This window comes from Prionailurus viverrinus, chromosome C1 (genome assembly GCF_022837055.1).
Source record: "Prionailurus viverrinus isolate Anna chromosome C1, UM_Priviv_1.0, whole genome shotgun sequence".
NCBI lineage: Eukaryota > Metazoa > Chordata > Mammalia > Carnivora > Felidae > Prionailurus > Prionailurus viverrinus.
The window spans coordinates 170,948,939-170,962,904 of NC_062568.1; the positions used below are offsets into that span (position 1 = coordinate 170,948,939).

The 13,966-nt window shown below is 42.9% G+C and overlaps 1 protein-coding gene across 5 annotated transcripts in view; it reads left to right on the forward strand.

The window, feature by feature from the left end:
* Positions 1-7,586: 7,586 nt before the first annotated feature.
* The window catches only part of NDC1 (NDC1 transmembrane nucleoporin), a 47,362-nt gene continuing 40,982 nt past the window's right edge, over positions 7,587-13,966 (forward strand). The window contains exons 1-3 of one of the 5 annotated variants that reach the window (XM_047873791.1): positions 7,587-7,844; positions 9,128-9,248; positions 11,500-11,601. In XM_047873791.1, the coding sequence (XP_047729747.1) occupies positions 7,788-7,844; positions 9,128-9,248; positions 11,500-11,601 (280 nt within the window). In that variant the 5' untranslated portion in view covers positions 7,587-7,787. Of the gene's footprint in view, positions 7,845-8,143; positions 8,224-9,127; positions 9,249-11,499; positions 11,602-13,966 lie in introns of those variants that run through there. The other 4 variants (XR_007155231.1, XM_047873790.1, XM_047873789.1 and 1 more) reach the window with 4 other exon arrangements.

The following is a 13,966-nucleotide window of genomic DNA, read 5'->3' on the forward strand; positions in this document are numbered from 1 at the left end:
TTTGATGACTTTGATCTCAAGTTCTTCCTTGATGTTTTATCTTTAGTATGCTGGAGGCTGCTGGGAATCTTGATTTATTTATTTTTTTTATTTTTTATTTTTTTTTTCAATTTTTTTTTTCAATGTTTATTTATTTTTGGGACAGAGAGAGACAGAGCATGAACGGGGGAGGGGCAGAGAGAGAGGGAGACACAGAATCGGAAACTGGCTCCAGGCTCTGAGCCATCAGCCCAGAGCCCGACGTGGGGCTCGAACTCCCGGACCGCGAGATCGTGACCTGGCTGAAGTCGGATGCTTAACCGACTGCGCCACCCAGGCGCCCCGGAATCTTGATTTATTCAATGCGCTAGCTGTTGGGGTGTGGGACATTGGAATTGTTCTTCCTAGAAGTAGGGAACAGAAGGATTAAAGACCATGCTCACTTACAACCTATTCTGACACACACATTTTAGGAAAAACTTGGAGGGCACTTTGAGTAGTGCCTCTTTGAGGTGGCATGACTCCTGGCTAGGGTGCCTTAAGGGGGGAAACCAGTGAAGCCTCACGGATACTTTTAAAATACATTGTATTCAAAATGCGTAGCACCTAGGAAGCTGAGCTTCTGCCAAGTCAGGATTGCTGATTCCCTACTGTTCTGTTACCCTCTTCAGGATAGGAATTTCCAATGTATTTCTGAGACAGCCACAAAGACTCACTGGAACTTAAAAAGCTGATCACACACAAAAAGGAAGATGCGTACCAATTCCGGCTCCAGTGAGCTTAAGATGACCTTGGCAAACCTCCCATCAAGTGCAGAGTATTCCTCCCACTGATTTACTTAACACGTATAGGTTGTGCACCTACTATGTGCTGATCACCATTCTAGGTAGTGGGACTAGAGCAGTGAACAAAACAGACAAGGTCCCTGAGCCCCTGGATCTCACCGCCGTCACATGATTACTGCTGGGCAGTCGCCAGCCTTGGCCTCCCCAACGCCGCCATCTCCTCCTCCAACAACTCCTGTGTGTACCTCTGCAGCTTTCACTGCTTGGTCCGAGCTCTACTCCTGGACCTCTCAGATCAGGTCTGAGCTGTTTTCCCTTTGTTGACTTCAGATGTTTGAAAACAGCTCTTCTGCACCCCCTACGTCTTCTCCAGCTAAGTGTTTCTTTTTTTTTTTTTTTTTTCTTTTTAATGTTTATTTATTTTTGAGACAGAGAGAGACAGAGCATGAGCGGAGGAGGGGGAGAGAGAGAGGGAGACACAGAATCCAAGGCAGGCCCCAGGCTCTGTTATTTTTTGACACAGAAAGAGACAGAGCATGAGCGGAGGAGGGGTAGAGAGAGGGAGACACAGAATCTGAAGCAGGCTTCAGGCTCTGAGCTGTCAGCACAGAGCCCGACGTGGGGCTCGAACTCACCAGCCGTGAGATCATGACCTGAGCCGAAGTCGGACGCCCAACCTACTGAGCCACCCAGGCGCCCCGCTAAGTGTTTCTTTTGTCTTCAAGGACTCTTCAAAGAACTTGGTGTCTGTATCTTCTGGTCACCCTCTGAACTGGTACCCTGGTGCTCTTTCTTTAAAATTTAACTCCTGCTGCCCAAGGCAGTGATTCTTATACATGTGGGTCCTGTGAATTCCCTGTACCGGCCATTTGCAACCTCCCCTTCCTGTCCCCTAGCAAGAGTGGCAGGACTTTCCTCCGATTGAAGAATAGAAGCATATTGTGAAATGATAAATCTATATATTGGTTTCTGCCACTGTTTCTGACTGAGCTGCTAAGACCCTTGCCATTTCCTGGATGATAAAGAGTGTCTGACAGAGCTCCCAAATCTCTTGGAATTTCCTAGCTAGTGGAACACTTAAAAAAATTTTTTTTAATGTTTTATTTATTTTTGAGACAGAGACAGAACATGGGCAGGGGAGGGGCAGAGAGAAAGGGAGACACAGAATCTGAACCAGGCTCCAGGCTCTGAGCTGTCAGCACAGAGCCTGATGCGGGGCTCAAACTCACAAACCGCGAGATCATGACCTGAGCCGAAGTCGGACGCTCAGCCGACTGAGCCACCCAGGTGTCCCTGGAGCATTTATTTTTTATTTTTATTTTTTAAGTTTATTTATTTATTTTGAGAGAGACAGAGATAGCCCAAGTGGGGGAGGGGCAGAGAGAGGGAGACAGAGCATCCCAAACAGGCTCCACACTGTCAGCTTGGAGTTTGATGTGGGGCTTGAACTCACGAAACCATGAGATCGTGACCTGAGCTGAAACCAAGAGTCGGATGCTTAACCGATTGAGCCACCCAGGCACCCTTTTTTTTTTTCCTAATCAGGTGACTCTTGGGAGGCTCTGGAGGGGGCTCGTCACCAGGAAGACCAGGCCATGATTAGAAGCTTGGAACTTTCAGCCCCACTCCCCATTCTCTGGAGAGAGGTGAGGGGCTGGAAATGGAGGTAATAATCAATCATGCTTATGTGATGATGCCTCCATAAAAGTCCCAAAAGGACGGGGTTTGGAGAGCTTCTAGGTTGGTGAATACAACCACATGCCTGGAGGGTGGTGCACCCCAACTCCAAGAGGGACAGAAGCTCCTGTACCTGGGACCCTTCTAGAACTCGCCCTGTGTATCTCTCCAACTGGCTGTTTATTTGTATCCTTTAAAATGTTCTTGGTAATGAATCAGCAATAGTGAGTAAACTGTTTTCCTGGGTTCTGTGAGCAAATTGTCAAACTCAGGGAGGAGGTCATGGGAACCAATGATTTATAGCCAGGTCAGACAGAAATCATGGGTAACCTGGGAACCCACTATTAGCAATTGATGTCTGAAGTCAGCAGGGTGGTCTTGTGGGAGGGTGCCCTTAACTTTTGGGTCTGTATTACCTCCAGGCAGTTAGTGGCAGAATTGCTTGGTGTGGAAAACCCACACATCTGGTCACAGAAGTGTTGTTAAGCGTTAAAGTGAAGGAGAGTAGTGAGTTTTTCCCAGGCACATATAAATATCCATGTTTGAGGGAGAATTTAGTTACTACTGAGTACTTTTAAGTGTGGTATTACTGGTAAAGTTAAAAAAAAATGTTTAAAGATTATTTAATATATTGGTCAGGATTTAATTTCTAAGTAAGGATGTTAGACACAACCACCCTCATAAATTATCACCATCATCTTATAAAAGAGAGAACATCATAATATCAAATAATCTGGAGGGGCATAATTTCAGTACTAAAGAAGCTGACTACTTTGTTCATTTTTTCTCACCTATGAAGGACCAGTGAACATTTCATGAACCAGACGGCCCTGCCATTTGGGGGCCCCTGCTCTTGGGACCTCCGTGAAGCACTTACAAATTGTATTCAACCTTAAAAGAATTCTAAAAAGCAATAGCTTAAACAAATTAGTAGTTTTACTTTTCTCACACAAATAGAAGTTTAGAGATAGCCCCACCCAGGTTAATATAGCTGCTCCATGATGCCCCTAGGGAGTCTTTTTTTCATTTTTCTTTGGTTCAACAGTCTTTAGCATGAATTTGCCATCATCTGATCCCAAGATGTCTGCTGTCTTCCAGCAAAGTGTAGGCCGTAAGGAGTCCAGCTCCAAGCCAGAACCCTATATCTTTCAGGCTTGACCACAGACAGTGAGGGGCTATGTACCTAAAGACCTTTACCTGACAGGCTCTGGGAAAGCTGCCCACTGCACACCAGACTAGGTGCATGGCCTTAGCACTGTGCTCTCTGAGGGGAGTTGCAGTCAGGGGCTCTGGGCTCACCCTACCACCACCCCAGCCTTGTTCTTTTGCAAATCTGCATTTCTAGCGCAGCTTCCTTCCTTTGGAGGCGTCCTGATGGAGCTAAGGGATGAGGGCCCTAGCCATGGCCTCTCTCAGGTGCCTCTGCTAGACCAACATACTCGGGGGTTGGGGTGAGGTTGGGGTCTTGAAGATGTTTTCTCCACTCTGACCCAGTATTCGGTACCTTCTACCCATAGCCCTCTCCCTCCTCCTACCCTTCGGGGCTATAAAATGGCAGGCAACTTTTGTTTAGGGATCCTTTGGCAGTAAGACCGCGCCACATCTGTACCAATCCACCTGACCCTTGCCTGTCACTGTTCCATGGAGAAAAATGGAACATTAGGGGAGTCAGTGCTTTCTCCTATTTAGTGTCTTGCTTATACCATCGCAGTAAATGATTAAGACTTGACTGTAACTATTCATGTTTACTACTCAGACACCTGGCAGCTCAGCTCTCCAGCTCAGCTCAGCTTTTGACAGGAAGAAGGGAAAGGGCAAAAGGGGTTGACCAGTTGGACCCACCTTTGAATAAGCTTTCTCCAAAACTGCATTTAATGTCTTATGCTTATATCTCATTGGTCAGAACTGTATCACATGGTCATCCCTAGCTGCAAGGGAGGCTGGGAAATGCTCTTTAGCTGGACACACTGCCACCCTGAATGAAACCAGAATGAGTTTTAAACAGATAGCTATTACGCCTTGGAACTTTTAGAAAAGTTGATGGATGGTGGTTTTTCCATTGTCAGTTTGATTTCACTGGTTGGCATCATATGAAGATTTAAGAGAAAAGAATTCTGAGATGGCAGTGGCATTTTTGAATCTCCCCAAATTCCTCCATTAAAAACAGAACATCTGGGATAGCAAAACCAAAACCTATGGACAACATCTACAACAAACCTGGGTGACAAGATATCAAACCCCAAAAATCAAGCTGGTGGAAACCACTAGCAAAGACTCAAAGACTCACATGGTATTAGCACTTTTGTGGAAAGAAGCAAAGGGAAGCAGCTCAGCTTCTGAGAAATCTAAAAATGAGAGAACCTCAAAATAGCCAAGAGGTACTCCCTAGAGAGGACAGTAGGCCAGTGGGAGAACAGCAGCTGGATTCGAGGGCAGTTTTGTGCAACCCAGTTTGCAGCTGATGAGCGCAGGGGGTCTGAAGTAAGGTCTGAAGAAGCTGGAGCAGTCCAGGTCCTGTGGACTCTCAAAACCAGCCGAAGGCTCTTTCCAGGACATCAGAGCAGAAACTGCAAGGAATGGGATACAGATAGAGTAGGCCAGAGATATTTGGGGCACAGAAAAGGGAAGTCAGAGGAGAGTGGGGGAAGGGCACACAGCCAGGAGGTCTCAGAAAGTGTGAAGCCATGTGTTTGAACGCTTTGTGAAAACAGAAAAAGAATCTGTAGAATCTTGAATTTAGCGAAGCCAACCTAAGTCACCCATCCTTCCTAAGTGTGCAGGAGAACTAATTTCATAGAAAAATGAGCAACAGAAAGGACCGCAGTCATATCTCATCGGGAAGTTATTATTAGAAAAATGAAAATACAGAGCAGAATGATATCCCTAATGATCTGAAAACATTCCAGAAGACACACCCACAAAATCACATGAAAAGGCTAACTTAGTATTTCAAAATAAGCTAAAGTAAGTTAAGGAAATAGTGCAAGTTCCTGCTCAACAGCCATGGGGTAGTTCTAACAGCAATACTGGCTCTCCCTTTGTGTGTGCGTGTGTGTGTGTGCGTGCGCGTGCGTGCATGCGTGCGTGCGTGCTTATGGCTCTAATACAGGAGTAGCACCTTCATAATGTTTGGATAAGGACTCCCTCCTCCCTTTTGCTACTGCAACCCTATTCTTTCTCCCCTATGTTGTTCAGCCCTTCTAATACTTTTGTTATCAATTCTCTGCATTCAGTCCCTCTTTGATTTGGATAACAAAGTTTGTTGTCCTGAACAGACGCTTTCTGATGTAGTTACTTCCATTCATTCTTCTGTTCATTTAACAAACATTTATTGACTACTGTCGAATGTTATGGCATTTCAAAACAGTGATAAACAGGATAGACAAAGCCCCTGCCCATGTGAAGCTTATATGCTAGTGAGGAACTCAGACAATAAATAAGTAGTTACACATGATGATTTCACATTGTGGTAAGTGCTCTAAAAATAAATGTGGTGTAAACAATAAATAATTGTCTCTTGTATAAATGAAGTCAGGAGGTAAGGGCAGGTAGCCTAAGGATTGGTTTAGTTGCTCCAAATAATCAAGTCTCCTTTTATCCATATTCCATGCAGCTGGATGGAGGAAGGGTTTAAGAAGGGGCAAAGACCTTGGATACCTCTCCTTCAAGGGGAGTTTCTGGGAAGCTACCAGGTAACAGTTTGAATACATTTTTATTGACCTGAACTCATCAGTCACCTGGCTCCACCTAGCGGCAAGGGAGACTAGGAAATGTAGCCACATGCCTAGCTAAAAATTGGGGATTCTACTTCTAAGAAGTAAGGGAAGAATAGATAGGGTAGACAACCAGTAGTCTGAACAAGATACGAAAGGAACTAAACAAGGTAATCTGATCGCAAGTAACCTGGAGTGTTTAATTTTTTTAATGTTTGTTTATTTTTGAGAGTGAGAGAGAGAGTGTGTGAGTAGGGAGGGGCAGAGAGAGAGGGAGACAGAATCCTAAGCAGGCTCCAGGCAGCCCGACGTGGGGCTCGAACTCATGAACCGAACCGTGAGATCATGACCTGAGCCGAAGTAGGACACTTAACCAACAGAGCCACCCAGGCGTACCTCCTGGGATGTGTTTAAGGACACTCATTTAGACTGATTCTTTATAATCTTTCTGTACCACCAGATAGAAGGTTGTCAGATACCTGATCTACCTTTGTATTCCCAGTTTGTTCTTCAGTGCTTCAGACATGATTGATATTAACATGTTTTTGGAAGTGAATATAATCTTAAAGCAACTCAGGAAACCATTACTAGCAAACATTACAAAGCACTATGTGTGATCTCAATTTCTCTCACTAGACTGGGACTTTCTCCAGTCAGTAAATCACTGAATCTCTGTTACTAGAGTACTGAACATTGACCGTGGTATGTAATTGGGTATTAAAAGGTGTTAGCAGTATGCCTCCAGGGATCCCACTGAGGGCTGCTGCAATCAGAGAAGATTTCATGAAGTGGGACTTGGGTTGGTAAAAATCTTTTTCCTTACTGGCAGGAAATTAATATTTGTATAGGATTTTATCATATCTTGGCAACATCACTGGATGCTTTTATTTTTATCTTTATTTTATAGGTGAAGAAATGGAGGCTAAGAGAGGGTCAAGACATTCCACTTAGCAAGTGGCAGAGCTGGAACTAGGAACTAGATCTTAGAAAACCAAATTCACCTTTATGGAAAGAAAATTTTTTCCATCAGTAAAATTAGTAAGTACCTCTGTGGAGAAGGCCACACCATCCTTTGATTTCACTTTCAGGCAGTCGATAAAGAAAACTGGGAGAAATAAGGGCCGATCATTTTGCCAGATCTAACTGTAAAATTCCGACCAATTGTCACTGTTCCTATTATCGGCTTTATAAAAGACTACGATTCCCAGCATGCCACAAGGTACTTCTGGGAAGACTTCCACTCCCGGCATGCCGCACTTTGGAACTGAGTCCCAGAATGCAACGCTCCCCTTGCTCCTAGACTGCGGTCGAGACTACAGTTCCCAGCATGCAGCGCCGCCCCCAGTCTCTGGCGCCCCGCTGGTCCCTGCTTCGGGGAGACCTTTAGGACGTCAGGGGGCGGGGCCTGAAGTCCCAGCTCCCTTTGGGGAACGTGTCCGTGGGGCAGTTCTGGCGCGTTGCGCCTGTCCAGAAGAAGCCTCGAAGGGATTGGTTGGGGCCCGGGCCGGGCTTCACTCAGGCAGCGTTTGAGGCAGCCCCAACAGGGTCCTCGTGGGGCCTTTCTCCCTTTGAACTGCTGTGGCGGGCGGGTACACTGTCTCCTGCACCCCTCAGAGTCGGGGCCGCCATCACCATGGCCACGGCTGCGAGTCGGCCCTCCGCCGGCGGGTCGCGGGACATTTTGTGGCGCGTGAGTGCTGCGCGCGCTGTGGCGCGCGCTCGGCCCGCCGCTGCAGTCGGGCCTGGCGGGCGGGTGCTAAACGCGCGTGCGCGGTGAGCGGGTGGGTGGAGGGCGGCTCCAGCGTAGCGTGGGGAGCGCGTGGGGAGGGGGCGACCCGAAGAACCGATTACGGGAATGTGCTGGGGGCATCCCGAGTGGGATCTGGTTATAGGGTGGGCGGAGCGGGCTGAGGAAAGCTGGTTAGTGTGTGCGAGCGGGACGTCCTGAGTGACTTGTTATGGGGTGGGAGAGGAGTCCCAAGAGGAAGCTGGTTGGAATGAGAGGGATGACCTGTGTGGGAATTGGGGCAGGGAATGGGCAAGAGTTTCATGCAGGTGTGGTCTACCTGGTAGGTGCAAAATAAATAGCTTATTGATTACTAGGGTTAAGAAGCGGGAAGGAATGTGCAGAATTGGAAAGACTGTGGTGTGGTCTTAGCAGAGGCTGTATTCCAAGCTAAACGCTTTGAGTCCTTAAGTTTTACTTGTTCTTTATCACCTATGTTATCCATGACTGGTGTTCAGTAGACAGAAAACATGGCTGCAGTTCTTTTCAAAACGTTCCCATTGCCACTGCCTTCCTTCAGGCACAGGCTGTAAACTTTGGCTGTGGGCAGTTGTGGTAGACTGCCTCCTAATTGTCTCTTGTGGGTCTTGTCCTTTCTGATCCATCTTCATTATAGCCACTTTACAAACACGAGAGTGTTTTTACCTTCCAAAATGTAAATCCGATTGTCATTTTCTTTCTTCAGACCCCTCAGTATCTCTTCTTCTATTGACTTATTCGGCATTCTATCTTGTGTCTCTTAAGTGGCAGGCTCTGGTGATCACACATGAATACAATGCAGTAACTGCCTGATAATTGCTGTAGCTAATAATGGAAACGCAATTACGATATGCAGATGATTCCATACAGTGTATACATCTTTTAGATACTAACATATCTATCAGTTAAACCTAGAGAGACAAGTACAAGTTGCTGTAAAATACAGTTGTAAAACTAGATAAGACAATTCCTGCCCTTCCCCAAAGTGTGATATTTAATGTGGCATTGGACTCTGGACTAATACAAGAATCAGTTCAATGATAATTACAAGATTCTGTAGTCGTATGCAGTGTTATTCATAGGAGTAACCGTTATGATGTGGGTGTAAATATTAGTGCTTAACGTCCTGTATGAAAAGATAGGATTTGCATAACTGGAATAACTGAAATAGTTTGACTTCATGATTGAGGGATTTTGTTTAATTATAGGTTTTGGGCTGGAGGATAGTTGCGAGTATTGTCTGGTCAGTGCTGCTTCTACCCATCTGTACCACAGTATTTATAATCTTCAGCAGCATTGATTTATTTCATCCTATTCAGTGGCTGTCTGGTAAGTGGTACTCAGTTTGGGGAAATCAAATTTACAGGACCTACTTCTCAGCATAAAAATTGTGTTATCAAATAATTTGTTTTTCATCATTGCCTATATTGATATGGCAAAACATTCACCTTGAGGTAATCTTAAGGCACTCCCTTTATGAATCACCTTTTCACTATATAATATTAGGAAACCTGTCAGACTGTATTATCACATAAGCAAAAAGATAATTAGAAGATCACATAAATGAAAACGTACCTTAATTTTTGTTTGTCTTTTTTACTGCCTTTTTTTTTTTTTTGACATTGTCTTTTTAAGGACCAGAACTGTTCCTTTTATCTATTTAAAAATTTGGAATAGAAAATATGACATCTATCTCTTTAAAAAAGCCTGTCTAAAATTGAGACTCCTTCATTTCTATATTGTGATTAATAAGAAAAAGAGAAGAGAGAAAAGGGGGAAAGAGTTAAAGACTAAGAAACATAGAGTTAAATGCAAAGAGTGATGAGGAGGAAAAGATTGGAGCAGACTAAATGTTTCTCCGTGGAGACAAAAAAGTCACTACATTTATTACAATATGATTATGTTAATAATACGACCAATTATTGCCATCTACTGTGTGCCACACACTGTACTAAGCACCTTAAGTATATTAGCTGTTATCCTTCCTGCAGCCCTATATAATAAAGAGGTATTATCCCTACTTTATAAATGAAGAAGCTGAGACTTGGTTGTATAAGTCTGTGCAGAGACACACAGTTAGCGAGTAACTGAACCAGAATTTGAACATTGAGCTCTGACTTCAAAGCCTGCGTTTTTCCACTATGCTACACTAGAATTAAAAGGAGAAATGTTGCCAGGATAGGTTTTGAACTCTTTAAAGTTTAAAGCTTCTTGCCTAAGGCTAAGAAGCACAAATAATCTTAATTCTTTTTATTTCCCTCTCCCCAACAAGAACAACAAATTTCTTTTGCTTTGGGAAGTGGAAAGTGTGTTGTTGATTTAACTTTCAGAAGAAAATGCCGATTTTCAGGGAGTCAGAAGCTTTACCTTGTGGTCTTTGGAGACATTGCTGCTAAAGAATTATAGTCGTGTTAAGTTTTTTGTTGAGACACCTCAGTCCCTTCTTGCAGGGGTTCTACAAGGCAGATAAAATTAAGCCTTAAGCCAGCACAGGGATGGCAGGTATTTCTGTAACCACCTTGCCTGAGTCTGCATCGCTCATTGATCTTGGCTGTCTGGTCCCAACCTCCGAGTATTGAGCACTGAAATCGAGAACCATTACCAGTTGTTCTGAATTGGCACTTAAGAAAAACTTTTTGCCATTTCACGGGCAAGGGTTTTTTAATCCTAGTAACACCTTCCCTCCAAATGGGATTTTATTTGTGCCATTTTTCTCATCAAATGTTTCTCATCTCTTTCAACTTTTGCTCACAAAGTCTTTTCAGAGAAACTGTGCTCTTCCCTTTCTTATTTCTAGTCACATGAATCCTTTCTTTCATTCTTTTAGGTCAGTATAATGTTTGGCTTTAATTGTGAATACTTAACAAATATTCTTTATTAATCTTGGTCAATAAATTATACTCCTAAAAATTATAGGTTTTATTATTAAGTCTCAGCCTATACACCAAATATATTTCCTTGTTATTTCTCTTATTTATGTTTTTAGGTGTTTTATATACACATACATATTTTAAACTTGGCCATATTTTTGAAATGGAATATTTGCTTGTTCGGACTACTCTAAAATGTGAATGTTAGTATTTTACAGGAATATCGTGATTTTTAAATTTTTTTAATTCAGCTCACTTAGATGATTTATGGATTATGCTGTTTCCGGAAATGTTACATTTTTTGCTGTAGGAGCTAATTGCATTTATTAAGAAGAGATATGAAAAATGCTATTTATACATTTTAAAAAGAAACCTTGTTGGTATATTACTAAATGTGGTACTTCTCTCTTTCACACGATGAAATACATTTGCATATGGTAGTATTTTGTCTGATGTTAACATCTGGATCATCTAAAGGAAATTCTAGTATAATTTTAAAGGACCCAGAGCTTGGTATAAGTAACTCACACTGTAGTTCTTGAGTTGATGTTCTGTAGGACCTGTCAGCAGGGTATGAGTAAATTCTTAAAGAAAAGATAACTTTTACAATGAAACTTGCAGCTGTGGTTCAAACCCCTTTTCTATTGCAGTGTATTGATCGTGACTACATGACTGAATGAATTTACTAATTCATCTCTCTTGTGTTTTAGATTCTTTCAATGATCTATATAGTTCCTATGTAATTTTTTACCTCCTGCTGCTGTCAGTGGTAGTAGTAATAATAAGTATTTTTAACGTGGAGTTCTATGCAGGTGAGTTTTCAAATGTTAATTGTCTTAAAAATATGTGACTTTATATTATTAAGGGCATACTCAGTGCATTTTGTATGTAGGTGTATATAACAGGCTTGTTTTGAGTCAGTTTGAGTCAGTTTAAGATATCTATACAGAATCATCTGCTTTGAATGTTTTAACTAAAAATTTATTTGAATGCCAGTTTCTCTGTGTTTAAAAATATTTAGAGGTTTGGGACACGTGGGTGGCTCAGTCAGTTAAGCATCTGACTCCGGATCTCAGCTCAGGTCTAGATCTCAGGGTCATGAGTTCAAGCCCCATGTTGGGTGTGAAGCCTATTTAAAATATTTAGAGCTCTTAAGACAAATATTATTTGATTTCACTTATATAGTAGATTCCTAGAGTCATCAAATTCATACAAACAGAAAGAATAATGGTTGCAGGGGCTGGGGGAGAGGGAATGAGAAGCTGTTCTTTGACAGACACAGTTTCAGTTGGGCAGGATGGGAAAGTCTTGAGGTGGATGGTGGTGGTGGGTATACAACAGTGTGAGTGAACTTATGCTGCAGAGCTACATGCTTAAAAATGGTTAAAATGGGAAAAAATGGTTAAAATGGTCAACTTCTGTATATTTTACCACAATAACAAAATTTAGACCTTTTAATAGTTTACAGCTGCTGTTAAAGCTGTGACTCAGCAGATGTATTATAAAAATAACTCCTTTAAAGGGTAGGAGATCAGGACCAGATGATTTCTAAGGTCCTTTTCAAATATAAAAGTCTATAATTCTATAGTTAAAAAAACAACAACAACTGTATGTTTTGCCTTGGGAAAATCACCTGCTAGATTCCAGAGCTTTGTATTTTTTTCGGTTTCTCTTTTTACTCTTTATGCCTTTTCTGATTCCTGCATCTGTCCTTATGGTACTGTAAGAAGCTTTTTCTGACACTTCTTTTTTTTTTGACTATACCATCATCCCTCTCTTAGCTCTTCAGTAGTTGCTTCTTAGAGATGGGATAAAATTTCAAGTCCTACTCTGGATGCTATAATATATACCCTTTTCCCTTGCTTTCTTAATCCCTCATGCCTAGCTGATGGATCTCTTTTTCTGTTCAAGCCATACACAACTCTCCCTAGCTTATAGCATTGTGCTCTTTTACACAGTCCCACATTCTCAGGTCATCTTGATGTAGATGCCACACTAGGGCTGTCCAGCTTGTCATTCTTAAAGCCTGATTAGTCACTTTGAATCATTCCTTCAAAAGCATTCTATGTGCCATACATTGTATGGGGATAAGAGATAAGTATTATGGTCCCACTTGTCCCCAGAGGATCTCAGTTAATCAAACATATTCAATTACAATACACTGGATAGTATGGGAATATATAGGAACACATTTACCCAGCATGGGAAGCTTCGTGGAGGAGATGATGCTTAAACCAAGCCTTGAAGGATGAGTTGTGTTAATTGGGAGAAGGAAAATGATGTTCCAGGGAAAAGATACAGCACATAGAAAGGCTTAGGGGCACCTGGGTGGCTTGGTTGAGCTCCTGACTCTTGGTTTCAACTCAGGTCATGATCCCAGCATCATGGGATCGAGCCCTGTGATGGGCTCCATGGTGAGTGTGGAGCCTGCTTAAGATTCTTGCTTGCTCCCTCTATCTCCATCTCCCTAGGCCCCTCTCCCTCACTCGTGTGCTCTCTTAAAAAAAAGGCTTAGAGACAGAAGCTTTGGTATGTTCAGAGCATTATAAGTCAATTGCACGCAAGTGGGTCTCATGGGCATTTTTGGGGGGCAGGGAGAGGGGATAGCAATCTCTTTTACCAAATGTAAAACACCTAAGCCCTCTCCTTTCACAGGAATTTTTCATCTCTCTACTCTCTCTTTACTTGGAGTCTGTTAAAAGAAGAATGTATAGGGGCGCCTGGGTGGCTCAGTCAGTTGAGCATCTGACTTTGGCTCAGGTCATGATCTCACAGTTCGTGAGTTTGAGCCCTTGTCAGGCTCTCTGCTGTCAACGTGGAACCTGCTTTGGATCCTTTGTCCCTCCCTCTCTCTGCCTCTCTCCAGCTCACTCTATCAAAAATAATAAATAAACATTAAAAAAAGAAAAGAATGTGTGTATGGGTAGGTCAGGAAACCCTCTGCTAGCTGTTTTCAAAAGTCAAAGTCAATATCCCTCCTACCCACACTCACCTGCCCTAGCACACTTCCTGAAAACTGTTTTGTTTTTTTTTTTAAATTTTTTTTTTCAACATTTATTTATTTTTGGGACAGAGAGAGACAGAGCATGAACAGGGGAGGGGCAGAGAGAGAGGGAGACACAGAATCGGAAACAGGCTCCAGACTCTGAGCCATCAGCCCAGAGCCTGACGCGGGGC